Source organism: Aegilops tauschii, chromosome 1, assembly GCF_002575655.3.
Source record: "Aegilops tauschii subsp. strangulata cultivar AL8/78 chromosome 1, Aet v6.0, whole genome shotgun sequence".
Lineage (NCBI taxonomy): Eukaryota > Viridiplantae > Streptophyta > Magnoliopsida > Poales > Poaceae > Aegilops > Aegilops tauschii.
The window spans coordinates 318,760,224-318,783,290 of record NC_053035.3 but is presented as its reverse complement, the minus strand read 5'-3'; the positions used below and the strand labels follow the sequence as shown (position 1 = coordinate 318,783,290).

The 23,067-nt window shown below is 44.5% G+C and overlaps 2 protein-coding genes, 2 long non-coding RNA genes, 4 other non-coding genes and 1 pseudogene across 17 annotated transcripts; 1 reads left to right on the top strand and 8 right to left on the bottom strand.

Moving 5' to 3' along the window:
* Nucleotides 1-5,985: 5,985 nt before the first annotated feature.
* On the bottom strand, nt 5,986-8,367 carry LOC109755276 (nucleoside diphosphate kinase 1). Its single transcript, XM_020314184.2, has 4 exons — nt 8,198-8,367; nt 8,045-8,093; nt 7,730-7,961; nt 5,986-6,285 (listed from the first exon to the last, which is right to left on the bottom strand). Exons 1-4 carry the CDS (start codon nt 8,252-8,254, stop codon nt 6,168-6,170), a joined length of 456 nt encoding a protein of 151 aa, XP_020169773.1. The 5' UTR covers nt 8,255-8,367; the 3' UTR covers nt 5,986-6,167.
* Nucleotides 6,483-6,603, bottom strand: LOC120972913 (small nucleolar RNA SNORD14). Its single transcript, XR_005767050.1, has one exon. It is a non-coding gene; the product is annotated as a small nucleolar RNA SNORD14 (small nucleolar RNA).
* LOC120973105 (small nucleolar RNA snoR2/U65) lies at nt 6,666-6,812 on the bottom strand. The gene has a single exon (XR_005767224.1). It is a non-coding gene; the product is annotated as a small nucleolar RNA snoR2/U65 (small nucleolar RNA).
* Nucleotides 6,871-7,023, bottom strand: LOC120973033 (small nucleolar RNA Z112; annotated as a pseudogene).
* LOC120973043 (small nucleolar RNA Z152/R70/R12) lies at nt 7,089-7,182 on the bottom strand. Its single transcript, XR_005767167.1, has one exon. It is a non-coding gene; the product is annotated as a small nucleolar RNA Z152/R70/R12 (small nucleolar RNA).
* LOC120973039 (small nucleolar RNA R11/Z151) lies at nt 7,237-7,336 on the bottom strand. Its single transcript, XR_005767163.1, has one exon. It is a non-coding gene; the product is annotated as a small nucleolar RNA R11/Z151 (small nucleolar RNA).
* A 4,046-nt stretch (nt 8,368-12,413) lies between the features above and the next one.
* On the bottom strand, nt 12,414-13,592 carry LOC109755278 (uncharacterized). Its single transcript, XM_020314185.4, has one exon. It carries the CDS (start codon nt 13,320-13,322, stop codon nt 12,711-12,713), a length of 612 nt encoding a protein of 203 aa, XP_020169774.1. The 5' UTR covers nt 13,323-13,592; the 3' UTR covers nt 12,414-12,710.
* A 547-nt stretch (nt 13,593-14,139) lies between these two features.
* On the bottom strand, nt 14,140-16,470 carry LOC141021372 (uncharacterized). Its single transcript, XR_012182497.1, has 2 exons — nt 16,202-16,470; nt 14,140-16,024 (listed from the first exon to the last, which is right to left on the bottom strand). It is a non-coding gene; the product is annotated as an uncharacterized lncRNA (long non-coding RNA).
* LOC109755279 (uncharacterized) lies at nt 16,018-18,879 on the top strand. Of its 10 annotated transcripts, XR_012182496.1 has the most exons (5): nt 16,018-16,501; nt 16,574-16,666; nt 16,748-17,807; nt 17,992-18,087; nt 18,191-18,364. It is a non-coding gene; the product is annotated as an uncharacterized lncRNA (long non-coding RNA). The 10 variants fall into 10 exon arrangements; XR_006672426.2 differs by adding an exon at nt 18,569-18,879 and having other exon boundaries at nt 16,574-18,087; nt 18,191-18,222; XR_005773543.3 differs by having other exon boundaries at nt 16,018-16,480; nt 16,769-18,087.
* The last annotated feature ends 4,188 nt before the right edge of the window (nt 18,880-23,067 follow it).

Sequence of the window (23,067 nt, the reverse complement as noted above, 5' to 3'; positions counted from 1 at the left end):
GAGCCGCTGCCAAGCCCTAAACTCTCTCGGGAGGGCTGATCTGGAGTCCGTTCGGGGCTCCGGAGAGGGGAATCCGTCACCGTCGTCATCATCAACCATCCTCCATCACCAATTTCATGATGCTCACCGCCGTGCGTGAGTAATTCCATCGTAGGCTTGCTGGACGGTGATGGGTTGGATGAGATTTATCATGTAATCGAGTTAGTTTTGTTAGGGTTTGATCCCTAGTATCCACTATGTTCTGAGATTGATGTTGCTATGACTTTGCTATGCTTAATGCTTGTCACTAGGGCCCGGGTGCCATGATTTCAGATCTGAACCTATTATGTTTTCATGAATATATGTGAGTTCTTGATCCTATCTTGCAAGTCTATAGTCACCTACTATGTGTTATGATCCAGCAACCCCGACGTGACAATAATCGGGACCACTCCCGGTGATGACCATAGTTTGAGGAGTTCATGTATTCACTATGTGTTAATGCTTTGGTCCGGTACTCTATTAAAAGGAGGCCTTAATATCCCTTAGTTTCCAATAGGACCCCGCTGCCACGGGAGGGTAGGACAAAAGATGTCATGCAAGTTCTTTTCCATAAGCACGTATGACTATATTTGGAATACATGCCTACATTACATTGATGAATTGGAGCTAGTTCTGTGTCACCCTATGTTATAACTGTTGCATGAATAATCGCATCCGGCATAATTCTCCATCACGGATCCAATGCCTACGAGCTTTTCACATATTGTTCTTCGCTTATTTACTTTTCCGTTGCTATTTTTACAATCACTACAAAACTATCACTGTTACTTTTGCCACCGTTACCGCTACTATCATACTACTTTGCTACTAAATACTTTGCTGCAGATATTAAGTTATCCAGGTGTGGTTGAACTGACAACTTAATTGCTAATACTTGAGAATATTCTTTCGCTCCCCTTGTGTCGAATCAATAAATTTGGGTTGAATACTCTACTCTCGAAAACTGTTGTGATCCCCTATACTTGTGGGTTATCACCTAGCTAAAAGGCTTTAAAGAAAAGCGCTTGTTGGGAGACAACCCAATATTTTTCCTTGCTGTTATTCAATAAATCTTTGATCTAGCCTCTGGTTAGATGTGGTTTTGTGTTTTAATTAGTGTTTGTGCCAAGTTAAACCTATAGGATCTTCTTGGATGATAGTTATTTGATCTTGCTGAAAATTTCAGAAGTTCACGAAAAAATTGTTAAAAATCACCAGAACGTGATAAAATACTGATTCCAATTGCAGTAGATCAATAAACAAATTATCTAGGTCGTCCTATTTTGGTAGAATTTTTGGAGTTCCAGAAGTTTGCGTTAGTTACAGATTACTACAGACTGTTCTGTTTTTGACAGATTCTGTTTTTCATGTGTTGTTTGCTTATTTTGATAAATCTATGGCTAGTAAAAGAGTTTATAAACTATAGAGAAGTTGGAATACAGTAGGTTTAACACCAATATAAATAAAGAATGAGTTCATTACAGTACCTTGAAGTGGTGTTTTGCTTTCTTTCGCTAACGGAGCTCACGAGATTTTCTGTTAAGTTTTGTGTTGTGAAGTTTTCAAGTTTTGGGTAAAGATTTGATGGATTATGGAACAAGGATTGGCAAGAGCCTAAGCTTGGGGATGCCCAAGGCACCCTAAGGTAAAATTCAAGGACAACAAAAAGCCTAAGCTTGGGGATGCCCCGGAAGGCATCCCCTCTTTCGTCTTCGTCTATCGGTAACTTTACTTGGAGCTATATTTTTATTCACCACATGATATGTGTTTTGCTTGGAGCGTTTTGTATGATTTGAGTCTTTGCTTTTTAGTTCACCACAATCATCCTTGCTGTACACACCTTTTGAGAGAGACACACATGATTCGGAATTTATTAGAATACTCTATGTGCTTCACTTATATCTTTTGAGCTATATAGTTTTTTGCTCTAGTGCTTCACTTATATCTTTTAGAGCACGGTGGTGGTTTTATTTTATAGAAATTATTGATCTCTCATGCTTCACTTATATTATTTTGAGAGTCCTTTAGAACAGCATGGTAATTTGCTTTAATTATGAAATTAGTCCTAATATGATAGGCATCCAAGATGGATATAATAAAAACTTCCATATTGAGTGCGTTGAATACTAAGAGAAGTTTGATACTTGATGATTGTTTTGAGATAAGGAGATAGTGATATTAAAGTTGTGCTAGTTGAGTAGTTGTGAATTTGATGAATACATGTGTTGAAGTTTGCAAGTCCCGTAGCATGCACGTATGGTAAACGTTGTGTAACAAATTTGAAACATAAGGTGTTCTTTGATTGTCATCCTTATGAGTGGCGGTCGGGGACGAGCGATGGTCTTTTCCTACCAATCTATCCCCCTAGGAGCATGCGCGTAGTGCTTGGTTTTTGATGACTTGTAGATTTTTGCAATAAGTATGTGAGTTCTTTATGACTAATGTTGAGTCCATGGATTATACGCGCTCTCAACCTTCCATCATTGCTAGCCTCTTCGGTACCGTGCATTGCCCTTTCTCACCTTGAGAGTTGGTGCAAACTTCGCCGATGCATCCAAACCCCGTGATACGATACGCTCTATCACACATAAACCTCCTTATATCTTCCTCAAAACAGCCACCATACCTACCTATTATGGCATTTCCATAGCCATTCCGAGATATATTGCCATGCAACTTTCCACCGTTCCGTTTATTATGACACGCTTCATCATTGTCATATTGCCTTGCATGATCATGTAGTTGACATCGTATTTGCGGCAAAGCCACCATGCATATTATTTCATACATGTCACTCTTGATTCATTGCCCATCGCGGTACACCGCCGGAGGCATTCATATAGAGTCATATTTTGTTCTAGTATCGAGTTGTAATCATTGAGTTGTAAATAAATAGAAGTGTGATGATCATCATTAATAGAGCATTGTCCCAAAAAAAAGAGAAAGGCCAAAAAAAAGGAAGGCCCAAAAAAAAGAAGAGGGACAATGCTACTATCCTTTTTCCACACTTGTGCTTCAAAGTAGCACCATGATCTTTATGATAGAGAGTCTCTTGTTTTGTCACTTTCATATACTAGTGGGAAATTTTCATTATAAAACTTGGCTTGTATATTCCAACAATGGGCTTCCTCAAATGCCCTAGGTCTTCGTGAGCAAGCAAGTTGGATGCACACCCACTTAGTTTCTTTTGTTGAGCTTTCATACATTTATAGCTCTAGTGCATCCGTTGCATGGCAATCCCTACTCCTTGCGTTGACATACATATTGCAGTTTTAGGTATGTTGATGTGGAAAAAAAATCTTTACATAAGCATGACAACACCACAAGTATTCATCATTACAAAGTAGATGTGTTTAATATTGCAATAGATCAACAAGTGATAGAGTTGAATAATCGGTTCAGTTCTCAAGTAACTGAGCTTCTAGATCTTTGTTCATCATTGGATCTAAGGCATGATCCCTTCAACAAGTCGAAAGATATGCAGTCTAGTGGAGAAATTCTATCCTGCAGATTTTTCTTGTGAAGAAAGAGATAGGTTGGAGTGTTAGCTACCACATTTCCAAGTTGATACATTCAACAATCCTGAGAACAAAAACTGCAAATCACTTGTTGGTCCGACAAAAGAAATAGTTAAGACTGGCAAGTCTTCTGCCCATCCAATGATTGAGAGGTTGTTACGATTGGTGATAACTCTCCCAGTGTGTGAATGTCGTCTGCATAATATTCTTTCCTTTGAGGACATGTAGGATATTACTGCAATTGCAAAGCGTGATTTGAGGTGGGGCGGTTACAAAAGCTACCTCTCTCCTTAGCGGACCATTGGTAAGGGAATAACATAGACCTATATGTCGTTATTCATTGGCACGGTGGCTCGGCCATCCTCCCCAACAACTTCCTCTTCATCATTCAATCCAATGGATTGGTTGGAGCTTGAGCCATCAAATTTTTTTCAACCTCTTGTTGCCAGCTTTGAGATCTTTCACAAGTTTGTTCCACTTTGGTTGGCCATTCAATTTCATCCAACAATGACTAAAACCGAATGGTTTCTTCTCGGATTGTTGGTACAAAGTGGACATCAACACCATCTATCAAATAATTAAGTAACATGGCAATTCGGCATTAAAAACTAGCAGTGCAAATTATGATGAAATGAAGCAATTCAACTTATGTGACTTTGGACTCCAATCTCACTTTGATTCCGACCAAGCACGTAAGCATAGTGGGTGATAAACTTGTTGACATGCTCTTTAATGGTTAACCATCTATGTTGGAGAGAGGCCACTTTGCAGATGGTATTGATAGGATGCGGCTCCACATATTCCTCGCGTTCATCATAGTGCTAGTGGATTTTCTCCCCATACTTGTTTCCCTTTTGCTCCATGCCACATATAGGGTCCATGCTTGTTGCCAATCAAGATTTAACCAACAAAACATACTCAAATATTGTGAATGATGGACATCTTGCCTTTGGTATTTTGCCCTTTTTCTTCTCAGTGTGTGATGTTTCCCCTAACATCAAACGTAGGACAATTTGGATCCCCCAAATCATATTCCATATGGTTTGTAGGCTCTCGACCCTCATTGACCGTGTCCAACATGAAATTCTCCAAAACTGATCATGATTTCAAATAAACTAACAGGAAATGGAACTAATTGATTCAATGGCATATGTAATTAATCGATTCAATGGCATATCGAATGCAAAATGGCACAAAATTTGTACCGTCTCGTGAGGGGACATTCTGTCAAATAGGAGCTGGGCAGCCCGGGCGGGCGCCAGTAGTGCATGTGCTTGTCCACACCCGTTGGAGTTGAGGTGAGCCACACACCTCGTCGTCCAGTGCCTTCGTCTGCGTAAGTGCGTCCGGATCGCCAATCGAGCATCGGATCGTTGTCGGTCGACGGTGACTTCCTTGTCGAAGGCAGGTCAGACAGGAGCGGAGCGACCGGGCGCAACGAAGGGGACACATCCTCATCGACGTAACATCCATGGCCGGAACTTCCATCGCCGCCACTTCTCGCTCGTGCTGCTTCCTTCGCCGCTTCCTCTTGACAATGTTCTCTGCCTTGCAACTCGGTCCCACGAACAACGCTGAGGCAACATCCGTGGCGGGGGAAGGGGAAAGGGTACCCCGACAATGACATCTAGGGTGATGGGTAGGGGCAGCGCGAATGGTGAAGCAAGGATGGAGGACGACAACGACTCAGAGGCAGGAAATGAAGGACAGCCGCGAGGAGGGCCATGGATTTGGTGAAATTTATGATTGATCCAATCTGTCTAGTCCGAAGTGACGGACGCATCCGGGCCTCCTCTTATCCGCCCTAGATATTGACCATATATGAAGGGCGTTAGTCACTGACTGGGTCATCGATCCCATCCTAAGGGGCATTTGAGAAGTTCGGCTGTACATTGTTCCAATAGATGACATAGCAAAAGTATTATGAGCTCGAGTTCACGTGAGCTCAAATGAACAGTACTTTCAAAAAGAAAGTTTAATTCTTTTGACAAAAATTGATTTTTGTTCTTATGCACGTAAATTTTCACAATGGAATCACATTCGTCCAGATGTGAAAAAGAACTAAATCAAATTTAGTTTTTCTCCCACACCTCCACAAATCATCTTTTGTTGCTCCAACAGATTATCCCACAAGAAGACAACCGTGATGTATTTTGAAACACCTATTTTAGGTCATCTATTAGAGTTGAAGGTTTTTGGTGGTAAAAATGACCAGAGTTACATATTGCCTTATTTTGGCAAAAACATACAGCTACAATACCAATGCTGTTAACGATATTAATAGTTTTCCCTATCACATTCTATAACATTGAGTGTGCATCAACAAAACTAAGCACATCAATTTGCTGTGAAGATCATGAGTTTGGCATTCTGCTACTAACCGGCAAAAGAAAAGTATGGCAAAGCCATAATCAAAGCACAACAAAAGCATGAAATGCAACTCATATCAAAGCAATACCATATATCAAATATAGAGCAGCAGATACCGCTTGGATGCCCAAGCACAAGGAGATAACTTCAGTTCACACAAACAAGGTTCCCAAGATACAAATCTCAAAACTGTAAACAACCAAAGACTAGTTTGGTAGATGCTTAATGAAACCTGCACTCAACCACTCATGACACATCTTAGGCCTCATAGATCCAGTTGTGCTGGCTGCTCCTCCACTCTGCAATGCCCTCAGGGAACCACAGGGCGATCTCCTTCCTCGCACTCTCAACTGAGTCGCTTCCATGGATGACGTTCCTGGATGATGCAGATAAAAGTTTTAGAATGCAACCAGATAGCACAATTTATAATGATACATAGGGAGACACTAGTGTATTAAACAGGCATAAGCAGCAGGTTCAAGTGCACTGAGTGCGCTGATCTGTAGATGGCCTCGAACATTGTATTATTTTTCTGATATAAAAAAAGAAGATTAAAAACTAGGAAAATCAACATGGCTCAGACATCCAAGGAAGGAATTAGCAGCATTAGCTCTCAAGCCTGGCAGGGCGAAAGCTCTTAGGCGGCAACTGCGAATGTTTTGAGAAACAAGCCTTAGTTTTATCATCATCGCCATTTGAGTTCCCCAAATTTCAAAACAACTACAACAAATATTATGCTATGGCTATGCAGTCAAGAAGTGTAATCACAAAAAACGGCTCTGTGTACCGACTGAATCACAGCCACAGGTTCCTATCAAATGTGAAAAGTCCAAGAACTCTCTCTTGGCACAATGTAGCATCTCCAGTCAAGGCATGTCGCTAATGGAGACGTGGCATCGGGCCCAAGCAAAATCAACAAAATACTGACAATATAATCTAGTTACGATAAAGAGAAGAAAGCATTGCAGAAATCCTCGTTTAAAATCAAGCACACAGCTGAATCAAGCCGGTGCAATTGGGTAATACCATCCCAGACAAAACCACAGAGGTTATGATAAACACTTGCGGCAGTGTCATACGGCACTTCCTATGGTCTAGAGCTCTTCACCGAGACAAGAAAGAAACAAAAGCAAAAACCATATCAGAATATGTAACTGGGAGGACCAAGTGGAACAAAGCAATGCTCAGTGGAAAGAGAAGTCGTTTTTGGTTTGAAGGCTCACAGTGACCGATGCCACTACTGCCAAAAACCTATATGAATCATCATCGCATCGCAGAAAAAATTAGAATGAAAACCAAGATAAAATCAATGAAAGAGAATACGGAAAGGCTTCAGTGTGTGTAACAACATGAATCGATCAATGACAGACGAATCTGCCTCACCGAAATCCGCTAAGATCCTTTCGGACCTGAATCATCACAAGCCAATCCCTACTCCAAATCATACATGAATGACTAAAGTGCACACATACAACCATGAGCCATAAGTTCTGTCATACAATCAAACGCCTAGAGTCTGAATAAATCAGCAAGTAACGCAAACAAGATTTTATGAACTGAATAATTCATGTAAAATATCAAATATTTCCCCATGAGCCATAAGTTTCCACTAAGCCTCGGCTAAACAACTCAGACGACATCAAATATTTGATTTGACTGCACCAAATAAGTAGTCTGCAACACAATCTCTCCACTACAAATTCAAGTATCGAGGATTTTTGAATTGAATATTAAAGGCACAGTAACACGCAATCAGGATAAGCTATACACCATTCAACTCAATAACTACTTTCACTGACAACTTCAGGGTAAAATCTCACCTGCCGATGTCGACGGCAAAGTCACCACGGATGGTGCCGGGCTCAGAGGCCAGGGGGTTGGTGGCGCCAATTATCTTGCGTCCAGTGGAGACGACGCTCTTGCCCTCCCAGACCATAGCGACGACAGGGCCGGAGACGATGTACTCCACGAGCCCAGCGAAGAAGGGCTTGGAGGACAGATCGGCGTAGTGCTGCTCGGCGAACGACTTCTCCACGTTCTGGAGCTTCAGACCTGCATAGCCAGCTCGCAGATCAGCAAGCAAATCTTCACCAAAACCGTAATTCAAGCACGAATGTGAGAGTTGTACTGGTTACCTTTGAGGTAGAAGCCCTTCTTCTCGAAGCGGCTGATGACCTCACCGATCTGATTGAAGCAGAAGCAAAAACAGTAGCACGGAGATGTCAGCACGAGCTAGCAGCGGAGCAAACGAGCCGACGGGAGAGAAGAGAAGAGCAGGAGGCGCTTACGAGGCCCCTCTGGACGCCATCAGGCTTGATCATGATGAAGGTCTGCTCCGACGCCATTGGTGCTGTGCTAAGCTTGAGATTTCTGATTGGGTTTGGACGGCGAGGGAGGGTGAGGGAAACCCTAGCGAGGGGCTCGGGCGAATATATAGCGGCCGGCCCGGCGACCGCGCACGTGTCTCTCGGTGGTGTCGTACCGTGCTACGGGCCTGGGCCTTATTCAGTGCTGCTGCCGCGAACAAGCAAGAAACAAAGGCTTTGTGGGCTGAATAGGAGTAACTCTCTATCAAAGAGCCCTAAATGAAAGAAATACTACCCCTCAAAAAATGAAAGAAAAACTTCCACTCAGGGATATAATTTCGGCTATCCCCTGAAACAATTTGCGCTAAATCCCTGAAACATATGCTACAAAATTAACAAGAATTATTCCCCGGTCAACTTTGATTAGTTATTTAAAAATATTTGGAACTAATGTTTGAATGGCTTTGACACATGGATTTAAAGATATCGGGTGATATATCGGAGCATACATAGTTGTCAGATAAATATATCTGATTTTTCAGCATTCTTTTTTACAACATATATAATTTTATTACTGAAAATAGTATGGTGTCAATGCTGGAGGATAACAAATGTATGATTCCATTTTTATTTACTAACTAATTGATAAATACTGGCAAATTCTTTACTATAAGACAAAAATTGCATTATATGTGTTATTTGGATAATATTGTTCTTAATTTATATAACTAAATAATACCCTGCGCGTTGCTAGGGACATTTGTATGGGATAACATTAGCATGTTAACTTGTAGATTATTCCTTTTCTGAGCATGGTAGCATGAAACATGACAAAGAATAATCAATAACTATAATTGTTAATACACAAAAATATATATAATTATTACTCCCTCCGTAATAAGAGCGTTTAGATAACTAAAGTAGTTATCTAAACGCTCTTATATTAGTTTACGGAGGGAGTATCATACAACAATAAATCTTGTAGTTTTCTTAATGTCTAGCAAACATATGGAACTATATACATAATATGGCTAATAAGGAGCAATTAACTTCATATCAATATATCATCAGAGATAAATATATGTACAAAAATTGGACATATGAAAGGTTCTGCTAGGCTTAAAGACTACATGTACATCTCGCAAGAAATACACGCTTGACAGGTCTACATGTCTCCTCGCTTCAAGCTTTGTCTCAAGTTTTTGCCAGCCTTAAATGTTATATGTTTGATAGGTCTACACGTCTCCTCGCTTCAAGTTTTGTCTCCAGTTTTTGCTAGCCTTAAATGTTATATGCACATCCTGCCAAAAAAGACATGCTTGATAGGTCTACATGCGTCCTTGCTTCATGTGTTGTCTCTAACAGTGGACATTATCTATGCTATATCAGTTATCTATGCTTTATAGTTTACTGTAAATGTCAAAATAAGTGAAGAAATACAACTCAAGAGATAGTTACAAAAGGGAAAAGGAGATATAACCAGCCTAGATTCAACTCACTTGGTAGTGTATTCAGCAGACTTGGATGTGTTGCGACTTGACTCGGCTGAGGAAGGGAAAGATTTGTTTTGGCTCAGTTTGTTCCGGTCCACTTATGTTCGGTCAGTTCCGTAATAGAATGCAAAAAAAGTATCAGTGTGCAAACCATGGTATCATGCAAGGAAGAGTTGTTGATGTGGCGTAATTGCTGAGGTGGATAGGTTGCACGTCAAGAGAAATATGATAGTGGGGATGAACTATTTATGTATTAGGGTTTTTATCATTTTGCCACTAGTCGTCTCGCTGCTCAATTTTGCCATCAGAAGTTACAACTGCTAAAAAGTGCCATCATTCCATGAGATGCTTTATCAAAAAATGGCATTGTTGCATTAGATGTTCGCTCAAAACGCGATTCTACACTATCACTATCAGGTAAAACCTGTTGAACATGTCATATGACCAAATTATGCCTAGACCAACATGTCCGATCTCACAATGATAAAGCATGGGTCACACTTGTCAGCAATAAGCAAGGGATTAGTTTTAGAGGAAATTAAGGACGCTATTGGGGGTTGAGTGGGACCCACACTATCGTAGTGAGATAAAGGGGGGCTGTCATGTTGGTCCATGGGTATTTTGATCATTATAACATGGTAAACGGGTTTTGAGCTAACAGTAATGGTGCTTAGTGGCATTTTTTAGCATGCGCTAACACAGTTAATGGCATAAATGATGAAACCCCTAGGTATTATAGCTATGATGATTTTGTAAATACATTTTTTTTCAATTTCTTTACCACATCCGTGTCACGTGCGCACTGGTTTATTCCGGTGGACATATTGGGTCAAATAAAGATTAGTGTGTGGTTCTATATCGGTTGATACGTGGAGTATTATATTTGCATCGCCGACCCAAAAATTAAATATATCGGCCTAAATTCAGAAACTTGTGTTTCAAACAAGCAAATGCAAACAAGCACGCAATCACAATCGCAGCAACACAAATGCGGCACGTGGTGGAAACGGTCACAAAGGAAGAAGAAGGAAAAGAAAAGAGTTAAATACACCACGGGTGCCTCAATTTGTCCGGTGCGGTCACTTTGGTGCCTAAACTTGTAAAATACATGAAACTGGTGTTAAAACTTGTTTGAGTGTTCAAATATGGTGCCTCCATCCGTATCCAGGCGTATGCACTGCACACATGGCGTGCCACCATGGCATTGGCCCACATGTCAATGGCTGTGAGTGGATCGTGCTGGTTGTTTTGCAAAAGCACCTCGCATTTTATTTAAATATGACGAATTGCATTGATCGCACCTGTCAGATCAGGTTTCCACGTGGATAAAATAGTACTAATAAAAGAAAAAAGGGTGCACCGGCTCGATTCGAAACAATTACCTGAGGACACAGTGTGTGCACATGTGGCGATAGTAGTGGTATGTGCATGGAAATGGATTCCTATTTATAAAAAGGAGTGATACTGCGTGAAATAATAAACAAAAAGAAAAAAAATAAGTTGCCTTGCCGGAATATGAATCCAGATGCTCAGAATGGCGTCTTGTGGACCGGCACAAGGTTTCCTTCCATTTATTTTTCCACTTTCGTGATTAGTTTTTGATTATTTTTCCCATTTGAAAAGAAATATAGGAAAATATTACAACCACCATTAACTTAAAAAAGTGTTAGTGCATTTGAAAAAAAAAATTCAACAAACTTTTGGAAATTCTCACATGTATTAAGAAATTGTAAACGTATTCTTGAAAAATGTTGAACATGTAATAAAAATTTATTGTGTAAAACTATTCTTACATTTATACAAAAACATTTAACATGTTTTAACATATTTATAGAATTTATTGTTTTTAAACAATCATTTTTAATACACGTTGAACAATTTTTAAAATGCAACATTACATAATAAATAAAATTTTACACAATATTTTATAATATATGTTGAACCGTTTAAATCCACATAAATTTAGAAAAAGTTCATGCTTACCTCTTCGAACTACAGAATAATAAAAATAGAATAAAGATTTAAGATAATTATTGTATTTCTAATTTTGCATATCATAAAACCAAACAGCATACTGAAAAAAATGGAAATTGCAGAGCAATACGTAGACTATATTAGTTCCAGCTAACAGTTGTTCAGAAAGTATTCGTCGTCCCAGTGGCTAGTGTACATACTGCAGGTACCAAGATCGAAACAGTGACTGTTGTTTTTCCCGCTTACTAGCATAAGCGAGGGTGTTTTTATCACATTTTATCAAACCTTAGGGTGTTTTGAAAAAAATAACTTGCACGCACCTCACCCGGGCAGGCGACACTCGCACACACTGATATGTGGGGCAGCCGCCAGCTGCCACATCACGCATACAGCACATATGGCGTCATACGGGCGAAGGCACCGTATATGCACCATGCGACAAGTTATAGCACCATTTTTGCGTATTTTACAAGTTTAGGTACTAAAGTGATCGCGCCGGACAAGTTGAGGCACCCATGATGTATTTAACTCGAAAGAAAATTTCTCGGGGATTCCTATGCTAGATTAGATAATTTTAGAGAGATATTAGTTGTTTACACCTACTCCCACATTGCAGGACTGGCGGTGCGAACAGAGCCGTTCACCCGTCGCTGCGGTCGAGATGAATGCAAAGCTCGCATTCAGATAGATGCACCTGACAAAATGTTCAAAATGTATATTGTCACAGTAAATCCGAGTGCCAATTTTGATTATGTATTTCATTCCTTTCTGCTAAGTGTATATATGATCAAAGATAGTCCAACAGATACTAAGGAAATGGATGCATTCACATCGGGTCTACGTAATCCTCATTCATCGTCCAGTTGTTATAGGAGTATTAGCCTATTCGATTCGAAACTTCAGCCAAAAATACGAGCACCAGTAGTATGATTGATCTATATCAAGAAGCAGTCAAGATCGTGAGACAGTTTTGACCAAGACTCTGAATCGTCTGATCGATCAGCCAGCCGCCTTGCTCGCACCGTCCGTCATTTTGGCGATCGTGGCGCCACCGCCGTGGACCGCCGCGTGGGGCCTGCCTCGGCATCGCCGTCCTCCCTCTTCTCCACGACCGCCGCCTCCTCGTCGGCCTCCTCCTCCTCGCCGTTCTCCGTGGAGGGCCCCTCGAGGTCGTCGCGGACGCGGAACGAGGCGTGGAGCACGATGACCGGGACGCCCACCGCCAGCGCGGCCATGAGGTTGGCCACGGCGCCGGCCGCGGCGATGTCGGCGAGCACGAGCGCGACGAACGCCGCGGCGACGAGCCGGCGGAGCAGCGCCAAGCGCGGGAACGGCGCGAGGAGGCCGAGGCAGACGAGGAGGACCTTGGAGGCGGCCATGAGGAAGAGCACCGACGCCCGGTGCCCCGCCGCGGCCAGCGACGCGAGGAGGAGCGCCCACTGCAGCGAGGCGTAGTGGTACCGGAACGTGCGCGCGTTGCGGACCCCGCGCACCGCCGCGGCCTCCGCGTCCGCCGCCGCGCCGAACGCCGACGGCCGCGGCGCGAACCGCGCCAGCGCGCGCCGCGCCCCCCTGGCGGCCGCGCACGCCCTGTCGACCGCCCGCCGGAACGCGCCCGCGCTCCCGGCGCCGGCAGTCATCGCTCGCCTCGGCAGCGGCTGCTTGATGGGCGGTGGTGCCTGCCGAGATTCGCCGCTCCGGTTGCTGGGTTTGGACTCAAGGGAGCCGGATGGCACGGGACGGGGGCCGGAGCGAGTCAAAGACGCGGGTTTTAACAAACGGCGCGCCCGGGGTTAAAGGCGGGGCCTCGCCCTCGCCGTGACGGCGAAAAACCGGGACTTTTCCACTCGTTTCCGCGTCGGTTTTGTTGCGGCAGCGACCTGGTCGGTGCGGCATGGTTGGTTCTTCCCCGAACGTTTGGCCGCGGGGCACCAACACGATCCTCCCCTACTTTTCTTTTTGGCAATATATTGCGATGTTGTTTTCTGAACAGAACAAGTACGAATACACGACGACTCGGCTTCTGTTCCTTCTGTTTTTAAAACATGGAGAAGATTTGCGTATCTTCTATTTACAGAAGGAAATTATTTGTTTCGTAAGCTATCAATTGGATTATTAAGAATTTTATTGCATGCATTTCTTGCGTTGACTGAAGCATAAACTAGCCGCTGCATAGAGCTCCCTTTCCTTTCCATGAGTGTGGAAGAGGCATCTCACTTGGTGCAGTCATGTCCAGCCTCGACGGAGAGAGGTGGCCCTTGGCAGAGACATTTCTGTCCAAAATTACAAAAGACCATCGCTTCTGCGCCAAGCGGATAACAAAACATACTGATTATTGCGTTAGCTCGTTCTAACAGCAAAACTGACAGGTTGAGCCGACCTGTCAGACTGATGTGGCATGCTTGCGTGGACAACATGCTGAGTTAGACCACGGGCCACGTGTCAATGAGTCAAGTATTTTATCTTTTTTTCTTGCTTCATCTCTCCTGCACCCGTGACACCACATCTCCCTGCGCTCGACCTTCTTCCGTCGTCCGCTCCAGCCACCTCACCTCACACGGCGGCGCCGCCCTACGAGCTCCCCCCGGCACCGGCCGTCAGATCCAGGCACCGGCCGCCGGATGCATCCTGCAAGGCGTCGTGGCGCGCTGCCTCCTCCCCAACGAGCCTACCACATCAAACTCGACGGCGCGGCGCAGATGGGCGTTGAGCTGCAACACCGCCGTAGTGACTGACCACCCGGCGCACCTGTCAGGCGGGCGGGCACGCTGTGCCTCAACCTTGACGGAGCGGGCACGCGGGGCCTCGACCTCGCGAAGCGGGTAGGGGCACGAGCACGCGGGGGACTCGGCCTCGCCGGAGCGGGCAGGAGCGTGCGCACGCGGGGACTCGGCCTCACCGGAGCGGGCAGGGCGCAGGGCCTCGGCCTCGCCAGAGCGGGCAGGGGTGCGGGCATGCGGGCTTGGCCTTGCTGGAGCTGGCAGGAGCGCGGGCACGAGGGCTTCGGCCTTGCCGGAGCGGGAGGGGCTCGCGCGGGAGGCTCGGCCTAGCCGGAGGATGCTGGGGCGCGGGGGTTCGGCCTCGCCGGTGCGGGCAGGGTCAGCCGCCGCCGCTGTTCTTCCATGGCCGCCGCTCCGATGGGAAGGAAGAAGGGGAGGAGACAAGAGGTGTGTGGCTGACAGGTGGGATCCCCGTCCACCTCAGCAGGTCAATGATTGACTAGGACTAGTCTTCGCCACATCAGCCTGGACAGATGGGTCCCACCCGTCAGTTCTGCTATTAGACGCGCTCAATTTCGAATTAGTGCTATTTGTTATCCACTTGGCGCAGAAGCGGTGGTATTTTGTGATTTTTGGCAAAAAAAAAAATTTGGAGTACCCTAGCCACACATGTGGTAGTTTTGAGCAATTTACTCGGTCTTGCCACCTTTGAGCTTTTGGCTACAACAAACATGATTTTGGTATTATTGTTCATCAGTCAACTATGAGATCATTAGGAGGAAAATCTTTTTGGGAGAATGGAAGTGCTTCATTCAACCAACAATTGTGGAAAGCTCACCCTCTGCACAAGTCGTGGAGGAGGAATTGTTTGGTCAGAACCTGAGGATGCAACTGAAATGTTCCTCGAGTAACCCCCTTTCTTCTTATAAATATCTCACAAATTTCTTTTTTACAACATCTTTAAATACTTCCAAATGCACGTGAATGGTTGAACATGTTTTCCGGCGATACGCTTTCAGTAAGAGGAGACGTTTCCGTCGACTACGAGACGCCTACGGTGACTTCGTAAAATCTCAAGATGATATGCCGGCTCAGTCTCTCGGAGATGCTCGTAGGGACAAGGTGTGCGTATGTGCGTTCATAGGGATGAATGTATGCGCGTTCATATGAGCGCTTGCGTCTATCTCCACTACTATTAAACAATCCAACAAGATTTTTCCTAAGTTCACCCCATAATTACCCTCAGTGCATTTCAGAAAATGTACATGGACCCATTACCACCGCATGATTAGACCTACTAACTTAATCTAACAGCCAGCATTAATCTAATCCATACTCTGTGTGCACTTAGCAAATTACATTGACTGGCCGTACTCCACCTTTAAAGAAAATTACCCCATGCCACCCATAAGTGAAAAGTAACGATTCGACAGTAAGGCGTTTTTTTTTTCGTACCTGCATCGGGCCTCCGCCTCTGCCGCGTCGCTGCGCTGTTAGGCCTGCTCCGTCCCTCACATCCTTCCCGCTTCCATAGCCCCCGAACCCTAGCCGGTTGCGCCTCCGCAGAAGAGGAATCGGTGGTGGAGAGGATTGGTCGAACCCCGGAAGTCCAAGACCTGCGACTGATTTTGCGGCGCATCAGCACCAGGCGATGGTGGGTATCCTGTACGTGCCGGTGGATCTACATAATGTGTCGGCGCAGGGCTGACACTGCAGCCAGGTGACGTCGCTACCGCCGCCGAGCACCATGTAGAGCTGCCGCGCGAGCCGGCCCACTCCGACACGCGAGAAGTACTCACCGCTCCCTGCCCGACGGCGGACACCACGGCCCCTGTGTCTCTGTTGCCAACGCCTCGAAGACCGGCGTGGTCTTGGCCGGCTTCAGATCGGCGGCCCGGGGAGTCGCTGTGTAGGCGGGCGAGCACGTGGGACCTGTATCTCTGGTGCCGGCCCTGCTCCTCCGGGAGGAAGTCCCTGGAGTCGAGCCGCAGGGTGAGCCCGCTCTGGTGAAGGAGTGGGTCGAGGAGAACGACCTGCGCTGTTCTTCAATCGCGTTCTGGTGAAGGAGTCAATCGCTGGTGAACGACATGCTTAATCTTGTACGAATTCTGAAGTTTGCTTTTCTCCTGCTATCTTCCCCATGAATCGCTAACTGGAATTAATGGAATTAGGAACATCCGATTGCTTTCAACTTGATCAACCTCTGCCCTTTTATTCGTGGAAGAAGCAGCCCGTGAGGACGACCTGTTCTCCTTTTCAATCTGGTGCGTAAGTCTGAAGTTTCTCTTTCTCATGCCATGTTCCCATGAATAGCTCCCTAGAACTGACAGAATTCTGATCACAAGACTGCTTTCAACTTGATCAAGCTTTCCCTTTTATAAGAAGAAGAATCAGCCGGGGTTGTATTTTGTCTACTGAGATGGAAGAAGAGGCTAACACATCGTACCATCGTACCATGCCAACATGAGGTACCAAGCTTTCCCTTTCACTTTTACTTTTCTCTCATCCTGAAATATGGCACTTGCATAAGTTTTTTTTGCTGATGATTACTTTACAATTGCATAGCTATATTTTCCGTTTTGGTACCTCATGTTTGCATGGATTTTAAAAATTCGGATGAAGCTTGGGCATTTTGGTTTAGCTGTGGTGATCAAAAGGGCTTTGAGGTCCGAAAAAGGTATATGAACAATAGATCCGCCGATGCCAAGGTAACGCCAGGTCGATTTGTTTGTGCAAGGAAATGGAATGCTTAATCTCTTTTTCCGAAGTAAATTCAATTGTCAGGTCTGAAAATGTACAAGTAGCAAGGGCTACATAGGCTAATTCAGTTAACAAGTATGAACACTAAATTCAGTTATCAACTAATCGGCCCGCAACGGTGCGACAACGACGGTGTGCGCAGCCGACCTGAAGCCATGCAGATGGGTGTGCAGGTCGTCGATGTGGGGTTGCTGCGCGCGTATGCCGAGGTGTTCATCACGGGCGACGACTCGAGGGGGGCGACGAACAGGACGCCCTTGGACCGGCATGGCGGGGAGGCCATGTAGCACGTGTTGCTCTGATTGCCCTGTATCCTAGACGCCGCCGACCACAGGGGCTCCAGCTGCACGTGTTTCCCGGCCGCCTCCAACCAGAGGGGGCTCTTGCGACGTGTTGCTTTGTTTCCCGGCCACTGCGGACAGCGAGGGCTCCCTTTGCACGTGTTGCTTTGTATCCCGGCCACCGTTGACCACTCGGGCTCCGGCTTCACGTGTTGCTCTGCGTCCACTGCTTCTTTGGCGAGCTAATGGCGACGACGAGGACGCGCCTTGAGCTCGTTCTACCGCGATGAAGAACTATTTTTTTAGAGGTAGAATGGGAATTCTAGGGGAACGAGGAGATTATTGAAATCAGGAGGTCATCATGGTATGGATATTTTTATTGTTTTTATCTGTTTCATACTACTATTGGATTTTGTTGTTTCTCACTAAGAGCTATTTGACTTATATAATCCCAATGTTCTGTTGTTATCTTCCAAACTATTAAAAACTGGGTGTGTGCTTTATTGTGAGCGTTCACGAGAGAAGCTTACTACTATTTGGAATAACAGGTTGCAAATACGTTCGTTGCTCTGGACCTTGTCATGGAAGGATTAACACTAAATGACCATAAATGAACTACATTGGCTAGGACCTTCAGATTATGAGTAAGCGTGGTTCCACCTTTAGTGGTTTGTGCATCTGATTTGTACGTTAGCGAGTTCTATGACTGATTTCACGTGTTCCTGACATTGCTTGGTACAACCGCAGGGGCGAGGATGTCTTATTGATGCAACTTGATGGTTTGTTTCTGTGTGAACTAGCAATCTTTTGTTTCTTAGATGCGCAAACTTGTATCTCAAAAGAAAAAAGACTAGCAATGTTTTCAAACTTGTATCCCAGAACTATGATGAATTATGTCATTTGATGAGCTTCTGTGGAAACTACTAATTTCCGTTGCCTCTATATACACACTTGCATATCTTTTTTCCTGGTGCCTATTGGCAGTGGCACATTCTTAGGTACCAACTAAAAGAAAATAAGATTGAAAATGTATTTTTCTTTGGTTGGGAATATTATACCTCAAATTTAGTTTAGTTTAGATCCAATGATTACTCTAAGCTATGAATAACACGTGAATTATGTCAGTTATGCAGTTTAAGAGGTCATGGCTGCGAGTATGACAAACAATTATATCTGCGTTACACGATGAGTATCTACATATTACCATGGTTTCCCGCGAGGTATTGGTGATGGCGTTGGTTGCCAAGATGCACTACCGGAGGGGGGCGGCATAATGCAAATATACTTGGCCACAATTTAATTTTCTTCATGGACTGATTTTGTATCAATTAGTTAACGATATTTGGTACTTGTTATGCAATGGACTTGGGAATGTATTCATAAAGCAGGATATTTTCCAGTCATTTTAAGGACTTAGAAATTATATGCTATCTGCATGAGATTTCAGCTTCACAGAAAGTAGGTTTACATTGTTAATAGAATTACTATGTTTCATAATGAAATATATTTTAGTCGAGACGTACGTTGCACGTGCATACTTACTAGTACTATGTTAAAAAGGAACAAATATCTCACTCTTAAAAAAAGAAAAGAATTCCCACAAAAAAAGAGAAAAGAACAAATCAATCAAAGGAACAACTTTTTTTAGACAAACTCCAAAGCTTTATTCAAACCGTCACAATGTTTACACGTACGAAGGTAAGACCATGCGGCTGCCCAAGCCACACATGTCGGCCAGCCGGTAGGGATAAATCATGCTTCACGAGTTTGTGAGCCTCGACATTCGAGCTCCTGCACTCATGACTAAGAGTACATGAAATAAAAGTACTCTTATGATCTACTACTTCATGAATGATTGCGCCATAGGAAGTCGGATTCTTGCTACAGATATCATCGATCACCACTTTGCAATCCGACACCACCTTGATCCTTCGCTCATATAGATCATCTGATAGGGCCAGGCCTTCTCTTATTGCCAAACACTCGAGGACAGCTGGATCTCCATTGTTGGGAAAGTCAATTGCTGAAGCCCTCAGGAACACGCCCTCGGCATCTCTAGCTATCGCCCCCACTGCACCATATCTTCCTCCTCTCCCTACGGCTGCATCAACGTTCAATTTTGCCATACCCGCAGGTGGTGCGGTCCAAGGTAGTTGTTGAGTCCTTGGTGGGTTAACTTGCTGTACTGACTTCTTCTCGATGCATTTCAGTTCGGATAAATAGGACTGGACAAAAGCCATGAATGGAGAAAGAACTCTGATAAATTTGCTCGTGAATTGCCTTTCGACGAGCTCCTCACAACACCCAAAGGGTAACGATGAAGGCAATGAAGTCATCATGCGATAAAGATTCATGCATGGAGAACAACCATGTTTTCGCATTATCATCTCAATGCTTACTCAGGTTGTCGATGATCGACTCCAAAGATAGCGCCCAAGTGCTCCTGGAGACGGCACGGTTCAGCAAGGCATGGCGCCATGTATCCTCTGCTCCACAAAGGTGACAAGCTCCTGTGTTTGACATATTGCGATGGTTTAAAAGAGCTGATGTAGGTATAGAGTTTTGTGCCAATCTCCAAAGAAAGTTTTTCAGCTTTGATGGGACCTTGATCCCCCATAATTTTTTCCATCCCATGCTGTCCAAATCAGAGTGAAACGAACCCTCCTCTCCATCTAAACATGCCTCCCTGCTGAGTTTGACTCGCTGGATCGTCTTATATGCTGACCTGACAGTAAAGATTCCCCTTCTATATTCACTCCATGCCCAAAAGTCCTCCACTTGCCTAGTACAAAGAGGAATAGCCATGATCGCTTCCGCATCTATAGGGATGAAAACTAATCGCACTAGTTGCTCGTTCCAAGACGAGGTTGTGCTATTAATCAACTCAGACACCTTACTTGGAGGCGCGGGCATGAGAGATGTCAGTGGCCGCTTCATGTTTTCCTTGGGAATCCAATTGTCAGACCAAATATTAGTTGTTTCTCCATTGCTTATTCTCTTAAAAGACCATGTACCATTATATCTCTGCCATCAATAATAGATCCCCAAATCTGGGAAGGATGAGGGCCCAGAGTGGCTTCAAATAATGCGTGTTTCGGGAAGTAAACGGACTTTAAAATCCTGGCACTCAAGGATGATGGATTTTGAAGGATCCGCCACGACTGCCTTGCCAGCAACGCTAGGTTAAAGAGTTCTAGGTCACGGAAGCCAAGCCCTCCCAAGTACTTGGGCTTTGTCATAACATCCCATGCTACCCAACATGGTTTATGTTTTCCTTGCTTGTTGCTCCACCAGAACTGCCGGATCAGAGAAGTCACACTCTCACAAAGGCCTCGAGGGAGTCAGAAGAATGACATGGAGTACACCGGTATTGCCTGCGCTACAGATTTGATCAGTGCCTCCTTACCTGCGGCAGATAAAAGCTTCTCCATCCATTCCCTAACCTTCTCCCATACACCATCTCGTAGGTACTTAAAAGTCCCATTCTTCGAGTGACCCACTTCAGTTGGCATGCCAAGATATCTATCACTGAGAGATTCGTTTTCAACGTTCAAAGTATTCTTCATATTATCTCTAGTGTCCTGTGGGCACCCACGACTGAAAAATATCAAAGACTTATCATGGTTTATATGCTAACCTGATGCCAAGCAATAACTCTCCAGTAGGTTTGAAACTGCATTAGCCCCTTCAATGTTCGCCTTAAAAAGTAGCAGGCTGTCATCAGCGAAGAGTAGGTGGTTGACGACCGGAGTCGTTGTAGTCACCTTGATACCCTCCAAGTGAGGTGACAAAGAACTGGATTTCAGGAGGCACGAAAGGCCCTCTGCTGCAATTAATAAGAGATAAGGGGATATCAGATCACCCTACTGGATGCCTCTTCTAGGTGTGAATTGATCAAGCCTCTCACCATTAAAGAGCACCGAGAACAAAACTGGTCGCACCATGTTCATCACAATTTGTACCCAAGATGGTGTGAAAACCAACTTCAACATCATGGCCATAAGATAGTCCCACTCAAGGCAATCATATGCCTTCATCATATCGAGCTTAAGTGCACTGTAACTGTTCACCTTTGCTCTGATGCGTTTCATAAAATGAAGGCATTCATATGCGCTAATTATGTCGTCAGTTATCAGCCTTTCGGGGACAAAAGCGGACTGCTCCTCTGAGATGATGTTAGGTAGAATCTGCCTTAGCCTGTTTGCCACCACTTTGGATGCATCTTGTACATTACATAAACTTATGCGTCTAAATTGGGACAATAAAGACGGGTTCATTACCTTTGGGATCAACACCAAAACCGTGTCATTAATGCACTTCGGACTGTCCTCCCCTCTGACAATCCTCAGTACTGCCTCAGTCACCTCAGAACCACAAAGATCCCAATGGCACTGGTAGAAGTGAGCCGGAAAGCCATCCGGACCGGAAGACTTGGTAGGAAACAATTGAAAAAGTGCATTCTTTACCTCCTCGGCTGTGTAAGGAGCCACCAGCATCTCGTTCATCTCGGCAGAGACCTTGGTTGTACTGTTTCAAGGACTGCCCCCATATTGCTGACCCCCTCGCTAGTGTATAGAGTTTTATAAAAATCATGTACCTATCCCTTCAACTCCTCAGTATCATTACTCATCACCCCTAGCGAATTCTGTAATGCCTTGATCATATTTTTCTTTCTATAGATGCTAGCTCTCAGGTGGAAGAATTTGGTATTCTTATCCCCCGAGGTTAGCCAATCAATCATGGACCTCTGCCTCCATAGCAGCTCCTCTCGGTGATACATCTCCACAAGCATTTCATTAACCTTTAGTTCAATATGTGATGGTGCAATCCGGCTCAGATTAGACCTTAGCTTCTCCAATTCTTTCTTCAATCTTTTTATTTCTTTTCGGACAGTTACAAAGGTGTTTGCGTTCCACCTTCTCAGATCATGTGAAATTGCTTGCAGCTTTGTTCGGAGCTGGTCTGCCCTACTGCATAGTTCTTCACATGTCCATGCTGTAGTGATGGTGTCTCGCCATGTCTCATGGCCTTCCCACATCACTTCGTAACAAAAAGTTCTAGGGTTCTACCGTCTCGGCTGTTTTCTATTCAGACTCAACAATATTGGACAATGATATGATGTGGCCGCTATCAAATGGGTTAGGTCTGCTAGGGGAAATCTTGCCGGGCAATCTGCATTTGCGAGGGCTCGATCAAGACGCACCTTGGTATACATTCCCCCGTTACTTTCTTCTCGAAGGTCCAAAACCTGCCAATATATCCGACGTCAAGTAACATACAAACATCGACGGCGTCACGGAAAGCCTGAATCTGAGCGTTACTCCTCCCTCCTACACCCTCGTGCTCTTCGGGGCGCAAAACCTCATTGAAATCCCCTAAACACACCCACGGAAGGTTGCTAGTGGTTGATACGTCTCCAACGTATCTATAATTTTTGATTGTTCCATGCTGTTATATTATCATTCTTGGATGTTTTACAATCATTTTATAGTCATTTTATATCATTTTTTGGTAGTAACCTATTGACATAGTGCCAAGTGCCAGTTGATATTTTCTGCATGCTTTTTACATCGCAGAAAATCAATACCAAACGGAGTCCAAATGCAGCAAAACTTTTTCTACAT

Excerpts from the sequence above, each read along its gene's own strand:
- LOC109755276 (XM_020314184.2), bottom strand. The coding sequence starts at position 8,254 with ATGGCGTCGGAGCAGACCTTCATCATGATCAAGCCTGATGGCGTCCAG. Across the intron at positions 8,094-8,197 it reads ATGGCGTCCAGAGGGGCCTC|ATCGGTGAGGTCATCAGCCG; the intron begins GTAAGCGCCTCC and ends TGCTTCAATCAG. Across the intron at positions 6,286-7,729 it reads TTTGCCGTCGACATCGGCAG|GAACGTCATCCATGGAAGCG; the intron begins GTGAGATTTTAC and ends TGCATCATCCAG.
- LOC109755278 (XM_020314185.4), bottom strand. The coding sequence starts at position 13,322 with ATGACTGCCGGCGCCGGGAGCGCGGGCGCGTTCCGGCGGGCGGTCGAC.